This window comes from Triturus cristatus, chromosome 1_1, assembly GCF_964204655.1.
Source record: "Triturus cristatus chromosome 1_1, aTriCri1.1, whole genome shotgun sequence".
Lineage (NCBI taxonomy): Eukaryota > Metazoa > Chordata > Amphibia > Caudata > Salamandridae > Triturus > Triturus cristatus.
The window spans coordinates 1150097577-1150124108 of NC_140579.1; the positions used below are offsets into that span (position 1 = coordinate 1150097577).

Consider the following 26532-nt stretch of genomic DNA (forward strand, 5'->3'; position numbering starts at 1 on the left):
AGGCATCCAGGTTTCGGGAGGGGTGGTCGATGCCGATTACCAGGGGGAGATCAAAGTTATTCTATTGAACAGTCGAGACAATGATCTGATTGTGCAACCCGGTGACCGAGTTTTCCCAAATGATCATCATACCGGTTTATGGAGGAAATGTCATGAAGGGGACGGCCCCAGCCCTTCTAACTGTGCGAGGAAAGGGCGGGTTCGGATCTACTGACAAGAACCCAGGGGCGAAAGTATGGGTAGAGTTCCCAAACAAACCTCCTGAACCTGCAGAATTAATCGCTAAGGGAAAGGATAATATCCTTGTCATCATGAGACCCGGACAGGAAAAGTGGGAAAATGTACCTGCTGAAAAATGGTATTTACGAGAGTGATTATACCAGTTTGTTTTCTGTTTCTCGATCACAGTATGGCTTGCCGCTGTGATGCTTGCGCTCTGTGGTCTGTGTTTGGGCGTGTCCGGAGGGGTCCGGGAGGGCCCGGGGATGCCGAAGGGGATCAACCGCCCGAGTCGGATGACAGCATTGTTGCAGCAACCAGATAATATCTGGACCTACTTGGCCGGGAATGTGCTGGACACTTCCCACTTCTGTATGAGAAATCTTCAGAGTACAGCTGATATGATATCCACTTATCTTGTTGCTGTACCTACCCCTGCACATGTGCTTCTGCACATCTTCAACCAATCTAACTTTGATGGGGTAGTGGAGGAAACTGATGTTCAAACACATCTGAGTCTTTATGAGTACTGTCGCTTTTGCCCGGAGGTTAGAGATAACCTCTGGAGGAACATGACGAGTATTGTTACCTACCACATCACTACTGGAGACATTTGCTATCAACTAACTTGTGACCCTGCCAAAATTGGCAAGTGTAGCCAATTGAAACTAGAGAAAAGCACACAATTGACCACTGATCAACAAACATTATGTCACTCACGACATGACAGTTTTTGCAGTAACGTTACCAAATATTTGGTCTGTAATCATACAGTATTAACCGCTAGCCATGTTAACCATGTGAAGTTATCTAAGGGATGGCTGTTCTCGTGCGGCAATATTTCATACACTTACATAGCAGCTAATATAACTGGAGGACCTTGTGCCTTATCACGTTTAAGTCTTATGCTTTTTCCCATGCATTCTGTCAAACACATTCGCTCTTCTAGAGCCGCTGTTCAATTACCTGAGGATTGTGACTCCAATATTGACTTGCTTTCTAGAGCAGAGTATACCAGTTTGGCTATTTCCATTGTAGGAGTGCCAGGACTGTCCGTTTATAATGCAAGAACTATTGCTAAGCTTGCCTGTTTAATTGTGAAGAATCTCAATCATACTTCTGCCGCTTTAGCTGACCTGTTATTAGATGTTCAAGGAACGAGAAAAGCTGTTTTGCAGAATAGGGCAGCTGTGGACTATTTGTTGTTAAAATACAACCACGGTAGCGAGGACTTTGATGGACTCTGTTGTTTCAATTTATCTGATCATTCTACATCTATCCATGCGCATATTAATGCTTTAAAATATTTAGTGAAAGGGGTTACCCAAAATGTTGATCAAGGATGGTGTGATTGGTTGTTTGGGTGGCTACCTAATTTTGGACAGCTTCGTTATATTTTGGGTGTTATTGTAGTGATTATTTGTGTTTCTATCTCATTATGTTGTTGTATTCAATGCATTCCTATTCTTCTCTCCCTTCTTCGTCCCAGATCCATGGTATTTAGGCCAATGGGATATGATGGGTGAATCGAGGGTCAAGGGGTGGAATGTACTGCATTCACCATTTTACACGTGCTAAACTGCATATTGACCTTGATTCTATGTGATGCTCTGATCTTCCATTTTGTTGCACTGCATTTCCATCTTGTGCTGCTTTGACCTGTAGTTACACTTCAGCAGTAACATAAACATGTTTATCACGTAAACCAGTACGAGCTGGTGCGAGACATACCTCGTGAGGTTATTTTGTACCTTGAGCTTGTTTTTTTGCATTCTATGCTTATCTCTAGGACAGAGGGAGAATGCGCTGTGCAAGGCTATCCAAGGCCGGAGACAGGGAAATTAATGTCTTTTGCCTCGGCGCACCCAAGCAGAATCTGACCAGGTCTGTATGGGTGGATCTGACGCAGAGATGCGGCCAGCACCTATGATGGATAGATGGGTGAGAACGCCTACTAGAGGGTTCTCGAACGTGTTGATTTAAATATAAAAAGCGGTGTCTGTGGGATGGAGCTCAGGAACTCAGTCTTGGAGTGGACGCACTCGCGGGACAACTTTGGTGCCCGGAGAGATTACATCCTGTGCCCCAATCTCTGCAGGGTTCCCGACTTGGTGTTTTTGGTGCTTGGCCAGGGATGTTGAAGACTCCGGTGCAGACGCATCTGGTGAGGTGCTTTGAACATTAACTGTTCATATAACTATATTCAAGATCTCATATTTATATGTAATACAATATATATATATAGTGTGGTGTATTCATTGTTTCACTTGGTGCCTAAGAACTTACTAGCTTCAGTGACTCATTGCCCTTGTCTACGATACTAAGAAAGCTCATTTTACCTCCAGAGGAGTGTCAGAGTTTCTGTGTAAGTAAGTGGTGTGTGTACGTTTAGATTACGCAAGTGGGCAAGGCAATACAGACCCCTACACTACCCAAACAACCCTGCACTACCCTAAAATCTAAAACACTAACCCCATTACGACACCCTACACTACGCAAACATCACTGCACTACCCTAAACCCTAAAACACGACACCCTCCACTACACAAATACCCCTGCACTACCCTAAACCATAAAACAGTACCCCCAGCACGACCCCCTACACTACCCAAACACCACTGTACTACCCTAAACCCTAATACATTACCCCCAACATGACCCCCTACACTACACAAACACCACTGCACTACCATAAACCCTAAAATATGACCACCTACACTACACAAACACCACTGCACTACCCTAAACCCTAAAACACTAACCCCAACATGCCCCCCTACACTACAACATGCCCCCTACACTACCCAAATACCACTGCACTACCCTAAACCCTAAAACACTACCACCAGCACGACCCCTACACTACCCAAACACCACTGTACTAAACTTTTACCCTAAAACACTACCCCAGCACGACCCCCTACTCTACCCAAACACCACTGCACTACACTAAACCGTAAAACACTACATCCAGCACGACCCCCTACACTACCCAAACACCACTGCACTACCCTAAACCCTAAAACACGACCCCCTAAACTACACAAACACCACTGCACTACCCTAAACTCTAAAACACTGCCCCCAGTACGACCCCCTATACTACCAAAACACCACTGCACTACCCTAAACCCTAAAACACGACCCCCTACACTACACAAACATCACTGTACTACCCTAAACCCTAAAACACCACCCCCAGCATGGATCCACTATACTACACAAACACCCCTGCACTACCCTAAACCCTAAAACACAACCCCCTACACTACACAAACACCACTGCACTAACCTAAACCCTAAAACACTACCCCCAGCACGACCCCCTACACTATCCAAACTCTACTGCACTACCCTAAACACTAAACCCTAAAACACGACCCTCTACACTAAACAAACACCACTGTACAACCCTAAACCCTAAAACACTAACCCCAGCATGACCCCCTACACTACCCAAACACCACTGCACTACCCTAAACCCTAAAACACGACCCCCTTCACTACACAAACACCCCTGCACTACCCTAAACCATAAAACAGTGCCCCCAGCACGACCCCCTACACTACCCAAACACCACTGTACTACCCTAAACCATAAAACATGACCACCTACACTACACAAACACCACTGCACTACCCTAAACCCTAAAACACTAACCCCAACATGACCCCCTACACTACTCAAACACCACTGCACTACCCTAAACCCTAAAACACTACCACCAGCACGACCCCCTACACTACCCAAACACCACTGTACTAAACTTTTACCCTAAAACACTACCCCAGCACGACCCCCTACTCTACCTAAACACCACTGCACTACACTAAACCGTAAAACACTACAACTAGCACGACCCCCTACACTACCCAAACACCACTGCACTACCCTAAACCCTAAAACACGACCCCCTACGCTACACAAACACCACTGCACTACCCTAAACTCTAAAACACTGCCCCCAGCACGACCCCCTACACTACCCAAACACCACTGCACTACCCTAACCCTAAAACACGACCCCCTACACTACAAAAACATCACTGTACTACCCTAAACCCTAAAACACCACCCCCAGCATGACCCACTATACTACACAAACACCCCTGCACTACCCTAAACCCTAAAACACAACCCCCTACACTACACAAACACCACTGCACTAACCTAAACCCTAAAACACTAACCCCAGCACGACCCCCTACACTATCCAAACTCTACTGCACTACCCTAAACCCTAAAACACGACCCCCTACACTAAACAAACACCACTGTACTACCCTAAACCCTAAAACACTAACCCCAGCACGACCCCCTACACTACCCAAACAACACTGCACTACCCTAAACCCTAAAACACGACCCCCTTCACTACACAAGCACCCCTGCACTACCCTAAACCATAAAACAGTACCCCCAGCACGACCCCCTACACTACCCAAACACCACTGTACTACCCTAAGCCCTAAAACATGACCACCTACACTACACAAACACCACTGCACTACCCTAAACCCTAAAACACTAACCCCAACATGACTCCCTACACTACACAAACACCCCTGCACTACCCTAAACCATAAAAAACTACCCCCTGCATGAACCCCTAAACTACACAAACACCACTGCACTACCATAAACCCTAAAACATGACCACCTACACTACACAAACACCACTGCACTACCCTAAACCCTAAAACACTAACCCCAACATGACCCCCTACACTACACAAACACCACTGCACTACCCTAACCCTTAATGACTACGCACAGCATGACCCCATACACTACACAAACACAACTGCACTATCCTAAACCCTAAAACACTACCCCCTACACTACACAAACACCACTGCACTACCCTAAACCCTAAAACATTACCCCAAGCATGACCCCCTACACTACCCATTCACCACTGCACTACCCTAAACAATAAAACACTACCACCAGCACGACCCCCTAAACTACCCAAACACCACTGCACTAAACGTTAACCCTAAAACACTACCCCAGCATGACCCCCTACTCTACCCAAACACCACTGCACTACACTAAACCGTAAAACACTACCTCCAGCATGACCCTCTACACTACCCAAACACCACTGCACTACCCTAAACCCTAAAACACGACCCCCTACGCTACACAAACACCCCTGCACTACCCTAAACCATAAAACAGTACCCCCAGCACGACCCCCTACACTACCCAAACACCACTGTACTACCATAAACCCTAATACACTACCCCTAACATGACCCCCTACACTACACAAACACCACTGCACTACCACAAACCCTAAAACATGACCACCTACACTACACAAACACCACTGCACTACCCTAAACCATAAAACACTAACCCCAACATGACCCCCTACACTACCCAAACACCACTGCACTACCCTAAACCCTAAAACACTACCACCAGCACGACTCCTACACTACCCAAACACCACTGTACTAAACTTTTACCCTAAAACACTATCCCAGCACGACCCCCTACTCTACCCAAACACCAGTGCACTACACTAAACCGTAAAACACTACCTCCAGCACAACTCCCTACACTACCCAAACACCACTGCACTACCCTAAACCCTAAAACACGACCCCCTACGCTACACAAACACCACTGCACTACCCTAAACCCTAAAACACTACCCCCAGCACGGCCCCCTACACTACTCAAACACCACTGCACTACCCTAAACCCTAAAACACGACCCCCTACACTACACAAACATCACTGTACTACACTAAACCCTACAACACCACCCCCAGCATGACCCACTACACTACACAAACACCACTGCACTACCCTAAACCCTAAAACACAACCCCCTACACTGCACAAACACCACTGAACTAACCTAAACCCTAAAACACTACCCCAGCACGACCCCCTACATTATCCAAACACTACTGCACTACCCTAAACCCTAAAACACGACCCCCTACACTAAACAAACACCACTGTACTAAACTAAACCCTAAAACACTAACCCCAGCACGACCCCTACACTACCCAAACACCACTGCACTACCCTAAACACTAAAACACGACCCCCTTCATTACACAAACACCCCTGCACTACTCTAAACTATAAAACAGTACCCCCAGCACGACCCCCTACACTACCCAAACACCACTGTACTACCCTAAACCCTAATACACTACCCCCTTCATGAACCCCTACACTACACAAACACCACTGCACTACCATAAACCCTAAAACATGACCACCTACACTACACAACCACCACTACACTACCCTAAACCCTAACACACTAACCTCAACATGACCCCCTACACTACACAAACACCACTGCACTACCCTAACCCTTAATGACTACCCACAGCAGGACCCCATACACAACACAAACACAACTGCACTATCCTAAACCCTAAAACACTACCCCCTACACTACACAAACACCACTGCACTACCCTAAACCCTAAAACATTACCCCAAGCATGACCCCCTACACTACCCAAACACCACTGCACTACCCTAAACCCTAAAACACGACCCCCTATGCTACACAAACACCACTGCACTACCCTAAACACCAAAACATGACCCCCTACACTTCACAAACATCACAGTACTACCCTAAACCCTAAAACACATACCCAGCACAACCCCCTACACTACCCAAACACCACTGCACTACACCAAAGCCTAAAACACTGCCCCCAGCACGACCCCCTACACTACCCAAACACCACTGCACTACCCTAAACCCTAAAACACGACACCCTACACTGCACAAACACCACTGTACTACCCTAAACCCTAAAACACTATCCCCGGCATGACCCCCTACACTACACAAACAGCACTGCACTACCCTAAACCCGAAAACACTACACCAGCACAACCCCTGCACAACCCAAACACCACTGCACTACCCTAAACTCTAAAACACTACCCCCATCAAGACCCCCTACACTACACAAACACCACTGTAGTACCCTAATCCCTAAATCACTAAACCCATCATGACCCCCTACACTACACAAACACCACTGGACTACCCTAAACCATAAAACACGAACCCCTACACTACACAAACACCACTGCACTATCCTAAACCATAAAACACTATCCCCAGTACGATCCCCTACACTACCCAAAAACCACTACACTACTCTAAACCCTAAAACACTATCCCAGCACGACCACCTAAACTACCCAAACACAACTGCACTACCCTAAACCCTAAACACACTGCTTCCAGCACGATCAATATACTACACAAACACCACTGCACTACCCTAAACCCTAAAACACTACCACAGACCGACCCGTACGCTACCCAAACACGACTGCACTTCCCTAAACCCTAAAACACTGCCCCCAGCACAACCCCCCACTGCATAAACACCACTGCACTACCCTAAACCCTAAAACACTACGCCTTACACTACACAAACACCACTGCACTACCCTAAACCCTAAATCATTATCCCCACCATGACCCCCTACACTACCCAAACACCACTTCACTACCCTAAACCTGAAAACACTACACCCCCAGCACGACCCCCTACACTACTCAAACACCACTGCGCTGCACTAAACCCTAAAACACTACCCCCAGTACGACCCCCTACACTACCCAAACACCACTGTGCTGCCCTAAACCCTAAAACACTACCCCCAGCACGACTCCCTACACTATCCAAACACCACTGCACTGCCCTGAACCCTTAAACACTACCCCCAGCACAACTCCCTATACTACCCAAACACTACTGCACTACCCTAAACCCAAAATCTACCCTCAGCACGACCCCTTACACTACCCAAACACCACTGCACTACTCTTAACCCTAAAACACTACCCCAGGACAACCCCTATACTACCCAAACACCACTGCACTACCCTAAACCCTAAAACACTACCCCAGCACAACCCCTACACTACCCAAACACCACTGCACTACCCTAAACATTAAAACGCTTCCCCCAGCATGACCCCTATACTGCACAATCACCACTGCGCTGCTCTAAACCCTAAAACACTACCCCAGCATGACCCCCTACACTATACAAACACCACTGCGCTGCACTAAACCCTAAAACACTACCCCCAGTACGACCCCCTACACTATCCAAACACCACTGTGCTGCCCTAAACCCTAAAACACTACCCCCAGCACGACTCCCTACACTATCCATACACCACTGCACTGCCCTGAACCCTAAAACACTACCCCCAGCACAACTCCCTATACTACCCAAACACTACTGCACTACCCTAAACCCAAAATTTACCCTCAGCACGACCCCTTACACTACCCAAACACCACTGCACTACTCTTAACCCTAAAACACTACCCCAGGACAACCCCTATACTACCCAAACACCACTTCACTACACTAAACCCTAAAACACTACCCCAGCACAGCCCCTATACTACCCAAACACCACTGCACTACCCTAAACCCTAAAACGCTTCCCCCAGCATGACCCCTACACTGCACAATCACCACTGCGCTGCCCTAAACCCTAAAACACTACCCCAGCACGACCCCCTACACTACACAAACACCACGGCACTACCCTAAACCCTAAATCTATACCAGCACGACCCCCTGCACTACCCAAACACCACTGCACTACCCTAAAACACTACCACAGCACAACCCCTACACTACTCAAACACCACTGCACTACCCTAAACCATAAAACACTGCCCCAGCAGTTCCCCCCACACTACCCAAACACCACTGTGCTACCCTAAACCCTAAAACACTACCCCCAGCATGACCCCCTACATTACACAAACACCACTGCACTACCCTAAACCCTCAAACATGACCCCCTACACTACACAAACACCACTGCATTACCCTAAACCCTAAAACACTACCCTCAGCACAACCCGCTACACTACCCAAACACCACTGCACTACCCTAAACCATAAAACATGACCCCTTACACTACACAAACACCACTGTACTACCCTAAACCCTAGAACACTACCCCAGCATGACCCCCTACACTACACAAACACCACTGCACTACCCTAAACTCTAAAACACTACCCCCTACACTACACAAACACCACTGCACTACCCTAAACCTTAAAACATTATGCCAAGCATGACACCCTACACTACCCAAACACCACTGCACAACCCTAAAACCTAAAACACTACCCCAAGCCAACCCCCTACACTACCCAAACACCACTCCACTACTCTAAACCCTAAAACAGAACCCCAGCACGAACCCCTACACTACCAAAAAAACCACTGCACTACAATAAACCCTAAATAAACTACCCCCAGCATGACCCCCTACACTAACCAAACACCACTGCAGTACCCTAAACACGAAAACACGACCCCCTACACTACACAAACACCACTGCTCTACCCTAAACCCAAAAACACGACCCCCTACACTACACAAACACCACTGTACTACCGTAAACCCTAAAACACTACCCCCTATACTACACAAACACCACTGCACTACTCTGAACACTAAAACATTGCGGCAAGCATGACCCCCTACACTACCCAAACACCACACCATTACCCTAAGCCCTAAAACACAGCCCCCAGCACGACCCCTACACTGCACAAACACCACTGTGCTGCCCTAAACCCTAAAGCACTACCCAAGCACGACCCCCTACACTACACAAACACCACTGCACTACCCTAAAACATCAATCTACCTCAGCATGACACTCTGCACTACCCAAACACAACTGCAACACCCTAAATCCTATAACACTACCCCAGCACAACCCCTACACTACCCAAACACCACTGCACTACCCTAAACGCTAAAACACTTTCCCCAGCAGTCCTCCCCACACTACCCAAACACCACTGCACTACGCTAAACCCTAAAACGCTACCCCCTACACTACACAAACACCACTGTACTAACCTCAACTGTAAAACACTACCCCCAGCATGACCCCCTACACTACACAAACACCACTGCACTATCCTAAACCCTAAAACATGACCCCCTACACTACACAAACACCACTGCACTACCCTAAACCCTAAAACACTACCCACAGCACGACCATCCATACTACCCAAAGACCACTGCACTTCCGTAAAACCCAAAACACTATACGCAGCACAACCCCTACACTACCCAAACACCACTGCACTACCCTAAACCCTAAACACACTACCCCCTTCACAACCCGTACATTTCACAAACACCACTGCGCTGTCCTAAACCCTAAAACACTAACCCCACTACTCTACCCAAACAAAACTACATTACCCAGAATCCTAAAAAACTACCCCCGACAGTACCCCCTAAACTAACCAAACACTACTGCACTACCCTAAACCATAAAACACGACCCCCTACACTACACAAACACCACTGCACTACCCTAAACCTGAAAAAAATACACCCCCAGCACGACCCCCTACACTACTCAAACACCACTGCGCTGCACTAAACCCTAAAACACTACCCCCAGTACGACCCCCTACACTACCCAAACACCACTGTGCTGCCCTAAACCCTAAAACACTACCCCCAGCACGACTCCCTACACTATCCAAACACCACTGCACTGCCCTGAACCCTAAAACACTACCCCCAGCACAACTCCCTATCCTCCCCAAACACTACTGCACTACCCTAAACCCAAAATCTACCCTCAGCACGACCCCTTACACTACCCAAACACCACTGCGCGACCCCCTACACTACCCAAAAACCACTGCACTACACCGAACTTTAAAACACTACCCACAGCACGACCCCGTACACTACCCAAACACCACTGCACTACCCTAAAAACTAAAACACGACCCCTACACTACACAAACACCACTGCACTACCCAAAACCCTAAAACACTACCGCCAGCACAACTCCCTATACTACCCAAACACTACTGCACTACCCTAAACCCTAAATCAACCCCCAGCACGACCCCTTACACTACCCAAACACCACTGCACAACTCTTAACCCTAAAACACCACCCCAACACAACCCCTACACAACCCAAACACCACTGCACTACCCTCAACCCTAAAACACTACCCCAGCTCAACCCCTACACTACCCAAATACCACTGCACTGCCCAAAACCCTAAAACACTACCCCCAACACGACGCCTACACTGCACAAACACCACTGTGCTGCCCTAAACCCTAAAACACTACCCCAGCATGACCCCCTGCACTACACAAACACCACTGCACTACCCTAAACCATAAATCTACCCCAGCATGACCCTCTGCACTACCCAAATCCAACTGCAACACCCTAAACCCTATAACACTACCCCCTACACTACACAAACACCAATGTACTAACCTCAACTGTAAAACAATACCCCCAGCATGAGCCCCTTCACTACACTACCACCACTGCACTACCCTAAACCCTAAAACACTACCCCCAGCACGACCCCCCACACTACCCAAAGACCACTGCACTACCCTAAAACCTAAAACACTACGCCCAGCATGACCCCTACACTACCCAAACACCACTGCACTACCCTAAACCCTAAACACACTACCCCCTTCACGACCCATACACTTCACAAACACCACTGCGCTGTCCTAAACCCTAAAACACTACCCCCAGCACAACCACTACTCTACCCAAACACCACTGCACTACCCTGAACCGTAAAACACTGCCCCCGACAGTACCCCTAAACTACCAAAACACTACTGCACTACCCTAAACCATAAAACACGACACCCTACACTACACAAACACCACTGTACTACCCTAAACCCTAAAACACTACCCCCAGCATGATCCACTACATTACACAAACACCACTGCACTACCCTAAACTCTAAAACACTACCCCCTACACTACACAAACACCACTGCACTACCCTAAAATTTAAAACATTATGCCAAGCATGACCCCCTACACTACCCAAACACCACTGCACAACCCTAAAACCTAAAACACTACCCCAGGCACGACCCCCTACACTACCCAAACACCACTGCACTACCCTAAACCCTAAAACAGAACCCCAACACGACCCTCTACACTACCCAAACACCACTGCACTACAATAAACCCTAAACAACTACCCCCAGCATGACCCCCTACACTAACCAAACACCACTGTAGTACCCTAAACACTAAAACACAACCCCCCTACACTACACAAACACCACTACACTACCCTAAACCCTAAAACACTACCCCCAGCACAACCCCTACACTACCCAAAAATCACTGCTCTACCCTAAACCCTAAAACACGACCCCCTACACTACACAAACACCACTGTACTACCCTAAACCCTAAAACACTACCGTCTATACACAAACACCACTGCACTACCCTAAACCCTAACACACTACCCCAGCACAACCCCTACACTACCCAAACACCACTGCACTACCCTAAACCATAAAACACTGCCCCACCAGTCCCCCCCACACTACCCAAACACCACTGCACTACCCTAAACCCTTAAACGCTACCCCCTACACTATAAAAATACCACTGTACTACCCTAAACCCTAAAACACTACCCCAAGCATGACCCCCTAAACTACACAAACACCACTGCACTACCCTAAACCCTCAAACACGACCCCCTACACTACACAAACACCACTGCACCACCCTAAACCCTAAAACACTACACCCAGCACGACCCCCTAAACTACCCAAACACCACTGCACTACCCTAAAACCTAAAACACTACCCCCAGCACGACCCTCTACACTACACAAACACCACTGCACTACCCTAAACCCTTAACATACTACCCCTTCACGACCTCTACACTACACAAACACCACTGCACTACTCTGAACAGTAAAACATTGTGCCAAGCATGACCCCCTACACTACGCAAACACCACTGCACTACCCTAAACCCTAAATCACTATCCCAGCCACGACCGCCTACATGACCCAATCACCACTGCACTACCCTAAACCCTAAAACACAACCCAGCACGACCCCCTACACTACACAAACACCACTGCACTACACCAAATCCTAAAACACTACCCCCAGCACGACCCCCTACACTACCCAAACACCACTGCACTACCCTAAAAACTAAAACACGACCCCCTACACTACACAAACACCACTGCACTACCCTAATCCCTAAAACACTACCCCAGCAAAACTCCCTACAGTACCCATACACTACTGCACTACCCTAAACCCTAAATCTACCCCCAGCACAACCCCTTACACTACCAATGCACAACTCTTAACCCTAAAACACCACCCCAACACAACCCAAATTCCACTGCACTACCCTCATCCCTAAAACACTACCCCAGCACAACCGCTACACTACCCAAACACCACTGCACTGCCCTAAACCCTAAAGCACAGCACCCAACACGACGCCTACACTGCACAAACACCACTGTGCTGCCCTAAACCCTAAAACACGACCCCAGCACGACCCCTACACTACACAAACATCATTGCACTACCCTAAACCATAAATCTACCCCAGCATGACCCTCTGCACTACCCAAACACAACTGCAACACCCTAAACCCTAAAACACTACTCTAGCACAACCCCTACACTACCCAAACACCACTGCACTACCCTAAACTCTAAAACGCTACCCCCTACACTACACAAACACCACTGTACCAACCTCAACGGTAAAACACTACCCCCAGCATGACCCCCTACACTATACAAACACCACTGCACTACCCTAAACCCTAAAACACTACCCCCAGCACGACCCCCCACACTACCCAAAGACCACTGCACTACCCTAAAACCTAAAACACTACACCCAGGACGACCCCTACACTACCCAAACACCACTGCACTACTCTAAACCCTAAACACACTACCCCCTTCACGACCCCTACACTTCACAAACACCACTGCGCTCTCCTAAACCCTAAAACACTACCCCCAGCACATCTGCTACTCTACCCAAACACCACTGCACTACCCTGAACCCTAAAACACTGCCCCCGACAGTACCCCTAAGCAACCCAAACACTACTGCACTACCCTAAACCATAAAACACGACCCCTTACACTACACAAACACCACTGTACTACCCTAAACCCTAGAACACTACCCCAGCATGACCCCCTACACTACACAAACACCACTGCACTACCCTAAACTCTAAAACACTACCCCCTACACTACACAAACACCACTGCACTACCCTAAACCTTAAAACATTATGCCAAGCATGACCCCCTACACTACCCAAACACCACTGCACAACCCTAAAACCTAAAACACTACCCCAAGCCAACCCCCTACACTACCCAAACACCACTCCACTACTCTAAACCCTAAAACAGAACCCCAGCACGAACCCCTACACTACCAAAAAAACCACTGCACTACAATAAACCCTAAAAAAACTACCCCCAGCATGACCCCCTACACTAACCAAACACCACTGCAGTACCCTAAACACGAAAACACGACCCCCTACACTACACAAACACCACTGCTCTACCCTAAACCCAAAAACACGACCCCCTACACTCCACAAACACCACTGTACTACCGTAAACCCTAAAACACTACCCCCTATACTACACAAACACCACTGCACTACTCTGAACACTAAAACATTGCGGCAAGCATGACCCCCTACACTACCCAAACACCACACCATTACCCTAAGCCCTAAAACACAGCCCCCAGCACGACCCCTACACTGCACAAACACCACTGTGCTGCCCTAAACCCTAAAGCACTACCCAAGCACGACCCCCTACACTACACAAACACCACTGCACTACCCTAAAACATCAATCTACCTCAGCATGACACTCTGCACTACCCAAACACAACTGCAACACCCTAAATCCTATAACACTACCCCAGCACAACCCCTACACTACCCAAACACCACTGCACTACCCTAAACGCTAAAACACTTTCCCCAGCAGTCCTCCCCACACTACCCAAACACCACTGCACTACCCTAAACCCTAAAACGCTACCCCCTACACTACACAAACACCACTGTACTATCCTAAACCATAAAACATGACCCCCTACACTACACAAACACCACTGCACTACCCTAAACCCTAAAACACTACCCACAGCACGACCATCCATACTACCCAAAGACCACTGCACTTCCGTAAAACCCAAAACACTATACGCAGCACGACCCCTACACTACCCAAACACCACTGCACTACCCTAAACCCTAAACACACTACCCCCTTCACAACCCCTACACTTCACAAACACCACTGCGCTGTCCTAAACCCTAAAACACTAACCCCACTACTCTACCCAAACAAAACTACATTACCCAGAACCCTAAAAAACTACCCCCGACAGTACCCCCTAAACTACCCAAACACTACTGCACTACCCTAAACCATAAAACACGACCCCCTACACTACACAAACACCACTGCACTACCCTAAACCTGAAAACACTACACCCCCAGCACGACCCCCTACACTACTCAAACACCACTGCGCTGCACTAAACCCTAAAACACTACCCCCAGTATGACCCCCTACACTACCCAAACACCACTGTGCTGCCCTAAACCCTAAAACACTACCCCCAGCACGACTCCCTACACTATCCAAACACCACTGCACTGCCCTGAACCCTAAAACACTACCCCCAGCACAACTCCCTATCCTCCCCAAACACTACTGCACTACCCTAAACCCAAAATCTACCCTCAGCACGACCCCTTACACTACCCAAACACCACTGCACTACTCTTAACCCTAAGACACTACCCCAGGACAACCCCTATACTACCCAAACACCACTGCACTACCCTAAACCCTAAAACACTACCCCAGCACAACCCCTATACTACCCAAACACCACTGCACTACCCTAAACCCTAAAACGCTTCCCCCAGCATGACCCCCTACACTGCACAATCACCACTGCGCTGCCCTAAACCCTAAAACACTACCCCAGCACGACCCCCCACACTACACAAACACCACGGCACTACCCTAAACCCTAAATCTATACCAGCACGACCCCCTGCACTAACCAAACACCACTGCACTACCCTAAAACACTACCACAGCACAACCCCTACACTACCCAAACACCACTGCACTACCCTAAACCATAAAACACTGCCCCAGCAGTTCCCCCCACACTACCCAAACACCACTGTACTACCCTAAACCCTAAAACACTACCCCCAGCATGACCCCCTACATTACACAAACACCACTGCACTACCCTAAACCCTCAAACATGACCCCCTACACTACACAAACACCACTGCATTACCCTAAACCCTAAAACACTACCCCCAGCATGACCCCCTACACTACCCAAACACCACTGCACTACCCTAAACCCTAAAACACTACCCCAGCACGACCCCCTGCACTACACAAACACCACTGTGCTGCCCTAAACCCTAAAACACTACCCCAGCATGACCCCCTGCACTACACAAACACCACTGCACTACCCTAAACCATAAATCTACCGCAGCATGACCCTCTGCACTACCCAAACACAACTGCAACACCCTAAACCCTATAACACTACCCCCTATACTACACAAACACCACTGTACTAACCTCAACTGTAAAACAATACCCCCAGCATGAGCCCCTTCACTACACTAACACCACTGCACTACCCTAAACCCTAAAACACTATCCCCAGCACGAGCCCCCACACTACCCAAAGACCACTGCACTACCCTAAAACCTAAAACACTACGCCCAGCATGACCCCTACACTACCCAAACACCACTGCACTACCCTGAACCCTAAAACACTGCCCCCGACAGTACCCCTAAACTACCCAAACACTACTGCACTACCCTAAACAATAAAACACGACACCCTACACTACACAAACACCACTGTACTACCCTAAACCCTAAAACACTACCCCCAGCATGATCCACTACACTACACAAACACCACTGCACTACCCTAAACTCTAAAACACTACCCCCTACACTACACAAACACCACTGCACTACCCTAAAATTTAAAACATTATGCCAAGCATGACCCCCTACACTACCCAAACACCACTACACAACCCTAAAACCTAAAACACTACCCCAGGCACGACCCCCTACACTACCCAAACAACACTGCACTACCCTAAACCCTAAAACAGAACCCCAGCACGACCCTCTACACTACCCAAACACCACTGCACTACAATAAACCCTAAACAACTACCCCCAGCATGACCCCCTACACTAACCAAACACCACTGTAGTACCCTAAACACTAAAACACAACCCCCTACACTACACAAACACCACTACACTACCCTAAACCCTAAAACACTACCCCCAGCACAACCCCTACACTACCCAAACACCACTGCACTACAATAAACCCTAAACAACTACCCCCAGCATGACCCCCTACACTACACAAACACCACTGCACTACCCTAAACCCTTAAACGCTACCCCCTACTCTATAAAAACACCACTGTACTACCCTAAACCCTAAAACACTACCCCAAGAATGACCCCCTAAACTACACAAACACCACTGCACTACCCTAAACCCTCAAACACGACCCCCTACTCTACACAAACACCACTGCACCACCCTAAACCCTAAAACACTACACCCAGCACGACCCCCTACACTACCCAAACACCACTGCACTACCCTAAAACCTAAAACACTACCCCCCGCCAGACCCTCTACACTACCCAAACACAACTGCACTACCCTAAACCCTTAACATACTACCCCTTCACGACCCCTACACTACACAAACACCACTGCACTACCCTAAACCCTACAACACTACCACCTATACTACACAAACACCACTGCACTACTCTGAACAGTAAAACATTGTGCCAAGCATGACCCCCTACACTACGCAAACACCACTGCACTACCCTAAACCCTAAAACACTATCCCAGCCACGACCCCCTACATGACCCAATCTCCACTGCACTACCCTAAACCCTAAAACACAACCCAGCATGACCCCCTACACTACACAAACACCACTGCACTACACCAAACCCTAAAACACTACCCCCAGCATGACCCCTACACTACCCAAACACCACTGCACTACCCTAAAAACTAAAACACGACCCCCATACTACACAAACACCACTGCACTACCCTAAACCCTAAAACACTACCCCCAGCACAACTCCCTACACTACCCATACACTACTGCACTACCCTAAACCCTAAATCTACCCCCAGCACAACCCCTTACACTACCCAAACACCACTGCACAACTCTTAACCCTAAAACATCACCCCAACACAACCCAAACTCCACTGCACTACCCTCATCCCTAAAACACTACCCCAGCACAACCGCTACACTCCCCAAACACCACTGCACTGCCCTAAACCCTAAAGCACTGCCCCCAACACGACGCCTACACTGCACAAACACCACTGTGCTGCCCTAAACCCTAAAACACGACCCCAGCACGACCCCTACACTACACAAACATCATTGCACTACCCTAAACCATAAATCTACCCCAGCATGACCCTCTGCACTACCCAAACACAACTGCAACACCCTAAACCCTAAAACACTACTCCAGCACAACCCCTACACTACCCAAACACCACTGCACTACCCTAAACTCTAAAACGCTACCCCCTACACTACACGAACACCACTGTACTAACCTCAACGGTAAAACACTACCCCCAGCATGACCCCCTACACTATACAAACACCACTGCACTACCCTAAACCCTAAAACACTACCACCAGCACGACCCCCCACACTACCCAAAGACCACTGCACTACCCTAAAACCTAAAACACTACGCCCAGGACGACGCCTACACTACCCAAACACCACTGCACTACCCTAAACCCTAAACACACTACCCCCTTCACGACCCCTACACTTCACAAACACCACTGCGCTGTCCTAAACCCTAAAACACTACCGCCAGCACAACTGCTACTCTACCCAAACACTACTGCACTACCCTGAACCCTAAAACACTGCCCCCGACAGTACCCCTAAGCAACCCAAACACTACTGCACTACCCTAAACCATAAAACACGACCCCCTACACTACACAAACACCACTGTACTACCCTAAACCCTAGAACACTACCCCAGCATGACCCCCTACACTACACAAACACCACTGCACTACCCTAAACTCTAAAACACTACCCCCTACACTACACAAACACCACTGCACTACCCTAAACCTTAAAATATTATGCCAAGCATGACCCCCTACACTACCCAAACACCACTGCACAACCCTAAAACCTAAAACACTACCCCAAGCCAACCCCCTACACTACCCAAACACCACTCCACTACTCTAAACCCTAAAACAGAACCCCAGCACGACCCCATACACTACCAAAAAAACCACTGCACTACAATAAACCCTAAAAAACTACCCCCAGCATGACCCCCTACACTAACCAAACACCACTGCAGTACCCTAAACACGAAAACACGACCCCCTACACTACACAAACACCACTACACTACCCTAAACCCTAATACACTACCCGCAGCACGACCCCCTACACTACCCAAAAACCACTGCTCTACCCTAAACCCAAAAACACGACCATCTACACTACACAAACACCACTGTACTACCGTAAACCCTAAAACACTACCCCCTATACTACACAAACACCACTGTACTACTCTGAACACTAAAACATTGCGCCAAGCATGACCCCCTACACTACCCAAACACCACACCATTACCCTAAACCCTAAAACACTACCCCAGCCACGACCCCCTACACGACCCAAACACCACTGCACTACCCTAAACCCTAAAACACATACCCAGCACAACCCCCTACACTACCCAAACACCACTGCACTACACCAAACCCTAAAACACATACCCAGCACGACCCCCTACACTACCCAAACACCACTGCACTACCCTAAAAACTAAAACATGACCCCCTACACTACACAAACACCACTGCACTACCCTAAACCCTAAAACACTACCCCCAGCACAACACCCTATACTACCCAAACACTACTGCACTACCCTAAACCCTAAATCTACCCTCAGCACGACCCCTTACACTACTCAAACAACACTGCACAGCTCTTAACCCTAAAACACCACCCCAACACAACCCCTACACTCCCCAAACACCACTGCACTACCCTCAACCCTAAAACACTAACCCAGCACAACCCCTACACTACCCACACACCACTGCACTGCCCTAAACCCTAAAACACAGCCCCCAGCACGACCCCTACACTGCACAAACACCACTGTGCTGCCCTAAACTCTAAAGCACTACCCAAGCACGACCCCCTACACTACACAAACACCACTGCACTACCCTAAAACATCAATCTACCCCAGCATGACCCTCTGCACTACACAAACACAACTACAACACCCTAAATCCTATAACTCTACCCCAGCACAACCCCTACACTACCCAAACACCACTGCACTACCCTAAACGCTAAAACACTGCCCCAGCAGTCCTCCCCACACTACCCAAACACCACTGCACTACCCTAAACCCTAAAACGCTACCCCCTACACTACACAAACACCACTGTACTAACCTCAACTGTAAAACACTACCCCCAGCACAACCCCTACACTACCCAAACACCACTGCACTACCCTAAACTCTAAAACGCTACCCCCTACACTACACGAACACCACTGTACTAACCTCAACGGTAAAACACTACCCCCAGCATGACCCCCTACACTATACAAACACCACTGCACTACCCTAAACCCTAAAACACTACCACCAGCACGACCCCCCACACTACCCAAAGACCACTGCACTACCCTAAAACCTAAAACACTACGCCCAGGACGACGCCTACACTACCCAAACACCACTGCACTACCCTAAACCCTAAACACACTACCCCCTTCACGACCCCTACACTTCACAAACACCACTGCGCTGTCCTAAACCCTAAAACACTACCGCCAGCACAACTGCTACTCTACCCAAACACTACTGCACTACCCTGAACCCTAAAACACTGCCCCCGACAGTACCCCTAAGCAACCCAAACACTACTGCACTACCCTAAACCATAAAACACGACCCCCTACACTACACAAACACCACTGTACTACCCTAAACCCTAGAACACTACCCCAGCATGACCCCCTACACTACACAAACACCACTGCACTACCCTAAACTCTAAAACACTACCCCCTACACTACACAAACACCACTGCACTACCCTAAACCTTAAAATATTATGCCAAGCATGACCCCCTACACTACCCAAACACCACTGCACAACCCTAAAAACCTAAAACACTACCCCAAGCCAACCCCCTACACTACCCAAACACCACTCCACTACTCTAAACCCTAAAACAGAACCCCAGCACGACCCAATACACTACCAAAAAAACCACTGCACTACAATAAACCCTAAAAAACTACCCCCAGCATGACCCCCTACACTAACCAAACACCACTGCAGTACCCTAAACACGAAAACACGACCCCCTACACTACACAAACACCACTACACTACCCTAAACCCTAATACACTACCCGCAGCACGACCCCCTACACTACCCAAAAACCACTGCTCTACCCTAAACCCAAAAACACGACCATCTACACTACACAAACACCACTGTACTACCGTAAACCCTAAAACACTACCCCCTATACTACACAAACACCACTGTACTACTCTGAACACTAAAACATTGTGCCAAGCATGACCCCCTACACTACCCAAACACCACACCATTACCCTAAACCCTAAAACACTACCCCAGCCACGACCCCCTACACGACCCAAACACCACTGCACTACCCTAAACCCTAAAACACATACCCAGCACAACCCCCTACACTACCCAAACACCACTGCACTGCACCAAACCCTAAAACACATACCCAGCACGACCCCCTACACTACCCAAACACCACTGCACTACCCTAAAAACTAAAACATGACCCCCTACACTACACAAACACCACTGCACTACCCTAAACCCTAAAACACTACCCCCAGCACAACACCCTATACTACCCAAACACTACTGCACTACCCTAAACCCTAAATCTACCCTCAGCACGACCCCTTACACTACTCAAACAACACTGCACAGCTCTTAACCCTAAAACACCACCCCAACACAACCCCTACACTCCCCAAACACCACTGCACTACCCTCAACCCTAAAACACTAACCCAGCACAACCCCTACACTACCCACACACCACTGCACTGCCCTAAACCCTAAAACACAGCCCCCAGCACGACCCCTACACTGCACAAACACCACTGTGCTGCCCTAAACTCTAAAGCACTACCCAAGCACGACCCCCTACACTACACAAACACCACTGCACTACCCTAAAACATCAATCTACCCCAGCATGACCCTCTGCACTACACAACCACAACTGCAACACCCTAAATCCTATAACACTACCCCAGCACAACCCCTACACTACCCAAACACCACTGCACTACCCTAAACGCTAAAACACTGCCCCAGCAGTCCTCCCCACACTACCCAAACACCACTGCACTACCCTAAACCCTAAAACGCTACCCCTACACTACACAAACACCACTGTACTAACCTCAACTGTAAAACACTACCCCCAGCATGACCCCCTACACTACACCAACACCACTGCACTACCCTAAACCCTAAAACATGACCCCCTACACTACACAAACACCACTGCACTACCCTAAACCCTAAAACACTACCCACAGCACGACCATCCATACTACCCAAAGACCACTGCACTTCCGTAAAACCCAAAACACTATACGCAGCACGACCCCTACACTACCCAAACACCACTGCACTACCCTAAACCCTAAACACACTACCCCCTTCACGACCCCTACACTTCACAAACACCACTGCGCTGTCCTAAACCCTAAAACACTAACCCCACTACTCTACCCAAACACCACTACATTACCCTGAACCCTAAAACACTACCCCCGACAGTACCCCCTAAACTACCCAAACACTACTGCACTACCCTAAACCATAAAACACGACCCCCTACACTACACAAACACCACTGTACTACCCTCAACCCTAAAACACTACCCCCAGCATGACCCCCTACACTACACAAACACCACTGCACTACCCTAAACTCTAAAACACTACCCCCTACACTACACAAACACCACTGCACTACCCTAAACCCTAAAACATTATGCCACGCATGACCCCCTACACTACCCAAACACCACTGCACAACCCTAAACCCTAAAACACTACCCCAGGCACGACCCCCTACACTACCCAAACACCACTGCACTACAATAAACCCTAAAAAAACTACCCCGAGCATGACCCCCTACACTAACCAAACACCACTGCAGTACCCTAAACACTAAAACACTAACCCCTACACTACACAAACACCACTGCACTACCCTAAACCCTAAAACACTACCCCTAGCACAACCCCTACACTACCCAAACACCACTGCTCTACCCTAAACTCTAAAACGCTACCCCCTACACTACACAAACACCACTGTACTAACCTCAACTGTAAAACACTACCCCCAGCATGACCCCCTACACTACACAAACACCACTGCACTACCCTAAACCCTAAAACACTACCCCCAGCACGACCCCCCACACTACCCAAAGACCACTGCACTACCCTAAAACCTAAAACACTACGCCCATGACGACCCCTACACTACCGAAACACCACTGCACTACCCTAAACCCTAACTCACTACCCCCTTCACGGCCCCTACACTTCACAAACACCACTGTGCTGTCCTAAACCCTAAAACATGACCCCCTACACTACACAAACACCACTGCACTACCCTAAACCCTAAAACACTACCCACAGCACGACCATCAACACTACCCAAACACCACTGCACTATTCTAAGCCCTAAAACACAACCCCAGCACGACCCCCTACACTACCCAAACACCACTGCACTACAATAAACCCTAAAAAACTACCCCCAGCATGACCCCCTACACTAACCAAACACCACTGCAGTACCCTAAACACTAAAAGACTAACCCCTACACTACACAAACACCACTGCACTACCCTAAACCCTAAAACACTACCCATAGCACGACCCCCTATACTACCCAAACGCCACTGCACTACCCTAAACCCTGGATCAACCCTCAGCAGGACCCCCTGCACTACACAAACACCACTGCACTACCCTAAACCATAAATCTACCGCAGCATGACCCTCTGCACTACCCAAACACAACTGCAACACCCTAAACCCTATAACACTACCCCCTATACTACACAAACACCACTGTACTAACCTCAACTGTAAAACAATACCCCCAGCATGAGCCCCTTCACTACACTAACGCCATTGCACTACCCTAAACCCTAAAACACTACCCCCAGCACGACCCCCCACACTACCCAAAGACCACTGCACTACCCTAAAACCTAAAACACTATGCCCAGCATGACCCCTACACTACCCAAACACCACTGCACTACCCTAAACCCTAAACACACTACCCCCTTCACGACCCCTACACTTCACCAACACCACTGCGCTGTCCTAAACCCTAAAACACTACCCCCAGCACAACCACTACTCTACCCAAACACCACTGCACTACCCTGAACCCTAAAACACTGCCCCCGACAGTACCCCTAAACTACCCAAACTCTACTGCACTACCCTAAACCATAAAACACGACACCCTACACTACACAAACACCACTGCACTACCCTAAACTCTAAAACACTACCCCCTACACTGCACAAACACCACTGCACTACCCTAAAATTTTAAACATTATGCCAAGCATGACCCCCTACACTACCCAAACACCACTGCACAACCCTAAAACCTAAAACACTACCCCAAGCACGACCCCCTACACTACCCAAACACCACTGCACTACCCTAAACCCTAAAACAGAACCCCAGCACGACCCTCTACACTACCCAAACACCACTGCACTACAATAAACCCTAAACAACTACCCCCAGCATGACCCCCTACACTAACCAAACACCACTGTAGTACCCTAAACACTAAAACACAACCCTCTGCACTACACAAACACCACTACACTACCCTAAACCCTAAATCACTACCCCCAGCACAACCCCTACACTACCCAAAAACCACTGCTCTACCCTAAACCATAAAACACGACCCCCTACACTACACAAACACCACTGTACTACCCTAAACCCTAAAACACTACCGTCTATACACAAACACCACTGCACTACCCTAAACCCTAAAACACTACCCCAGCACAACCCCTACACTACCCAAACACCACTGCACTACCCTAAACCATAAAACACTGCCCCAGCTGTCCCCCCACACTACCCAAACACCACTGCACTACCCTAAACCCTTAAACGCTACCCCCTACACTATAAAAACACCACTGTACTACCCTAAACCCTAAAACACTACCCCAAGCATGACCCCCTAAACTACACAAACACCACTGCACTACCCTAAACCCTCAAACATGACCCCCTACACTACACAAACACCACTGCACCACCCTAAACCCTAAAACACTACACCCAGCACGACCCCCTACACTACCCAAACACCACTGCACTACCCTAAAACCTAAAACACTACCCCCAGCACGACCCTCTACACTACCCAAACACCTTTGCACTACCCTAAACCCTTAACATACTACCCCTTCACGACCCCTACACTACACAAACACCACTGCACTACCCTAAACCCTACAACACTACCGCCTATACTACACAAACACCACTGCACTACTCTGAACAGTAAAACATTGCACCAAGCATGACCCCCTACACTACGCAAACACCACTGCACTACCCTAAACCCTAAAACACTATCCCAGCCACGACCCCCTACATGACACAATCACCACTGCACTACCCTAAACCCTAAAACACAACCCAGCACGACCCCCTACACTACACAAACACCACTGCACTACGCCAAACCCTAAAACACTACCCCCAGCATGACCCCCTACACTACCCAAACACCACTGCACTACCCTAAAAACTAAAACACGACCCCCTACACTACACAAACACCACTGCACTACCCTAAACCCTAAAACACTACCCCCAGCACAACTCCCTACACTACCCATACACTACTGCACAACCCTAAACCCTAAATCTACCCCCAGCACAACCCCTTACACTACCGAAACACCACTGCACAACTCTTAACCCTAAAACACCACCCCAACACAACACAAACTCTACTGCACTACCCTCATCCCTAAAACACTACCCCAGCACAACCGCTACACAACCCAAACACCACTGCACTGCCCTAAACCCTAAAGCACTGCCACCAACACGACGC

The 26532-nt window shown here is 48.6% G+C and overlaps 1 protein-coding gene across 1 annotated transcript; it reads left to right on the top strand.

Moving 5' to 3' along the window:
- The first annotated feature begins 485 nt into the window (after positions 1-485).
- On the top strand, positions 486-1745 carry LOC146871756 (uncharacterized). The gene has a single exon (XM_085648172.1). The coding sequence runs from the start codon at positions 486-488 to the stop codon at positions 1743-1745; it is 1260 nt and encodes a 419-aa protein (XP_085504298.1).
- The last annotated feature ends 24787 nt before the right edge of the window (positions 1746-26532 follow it).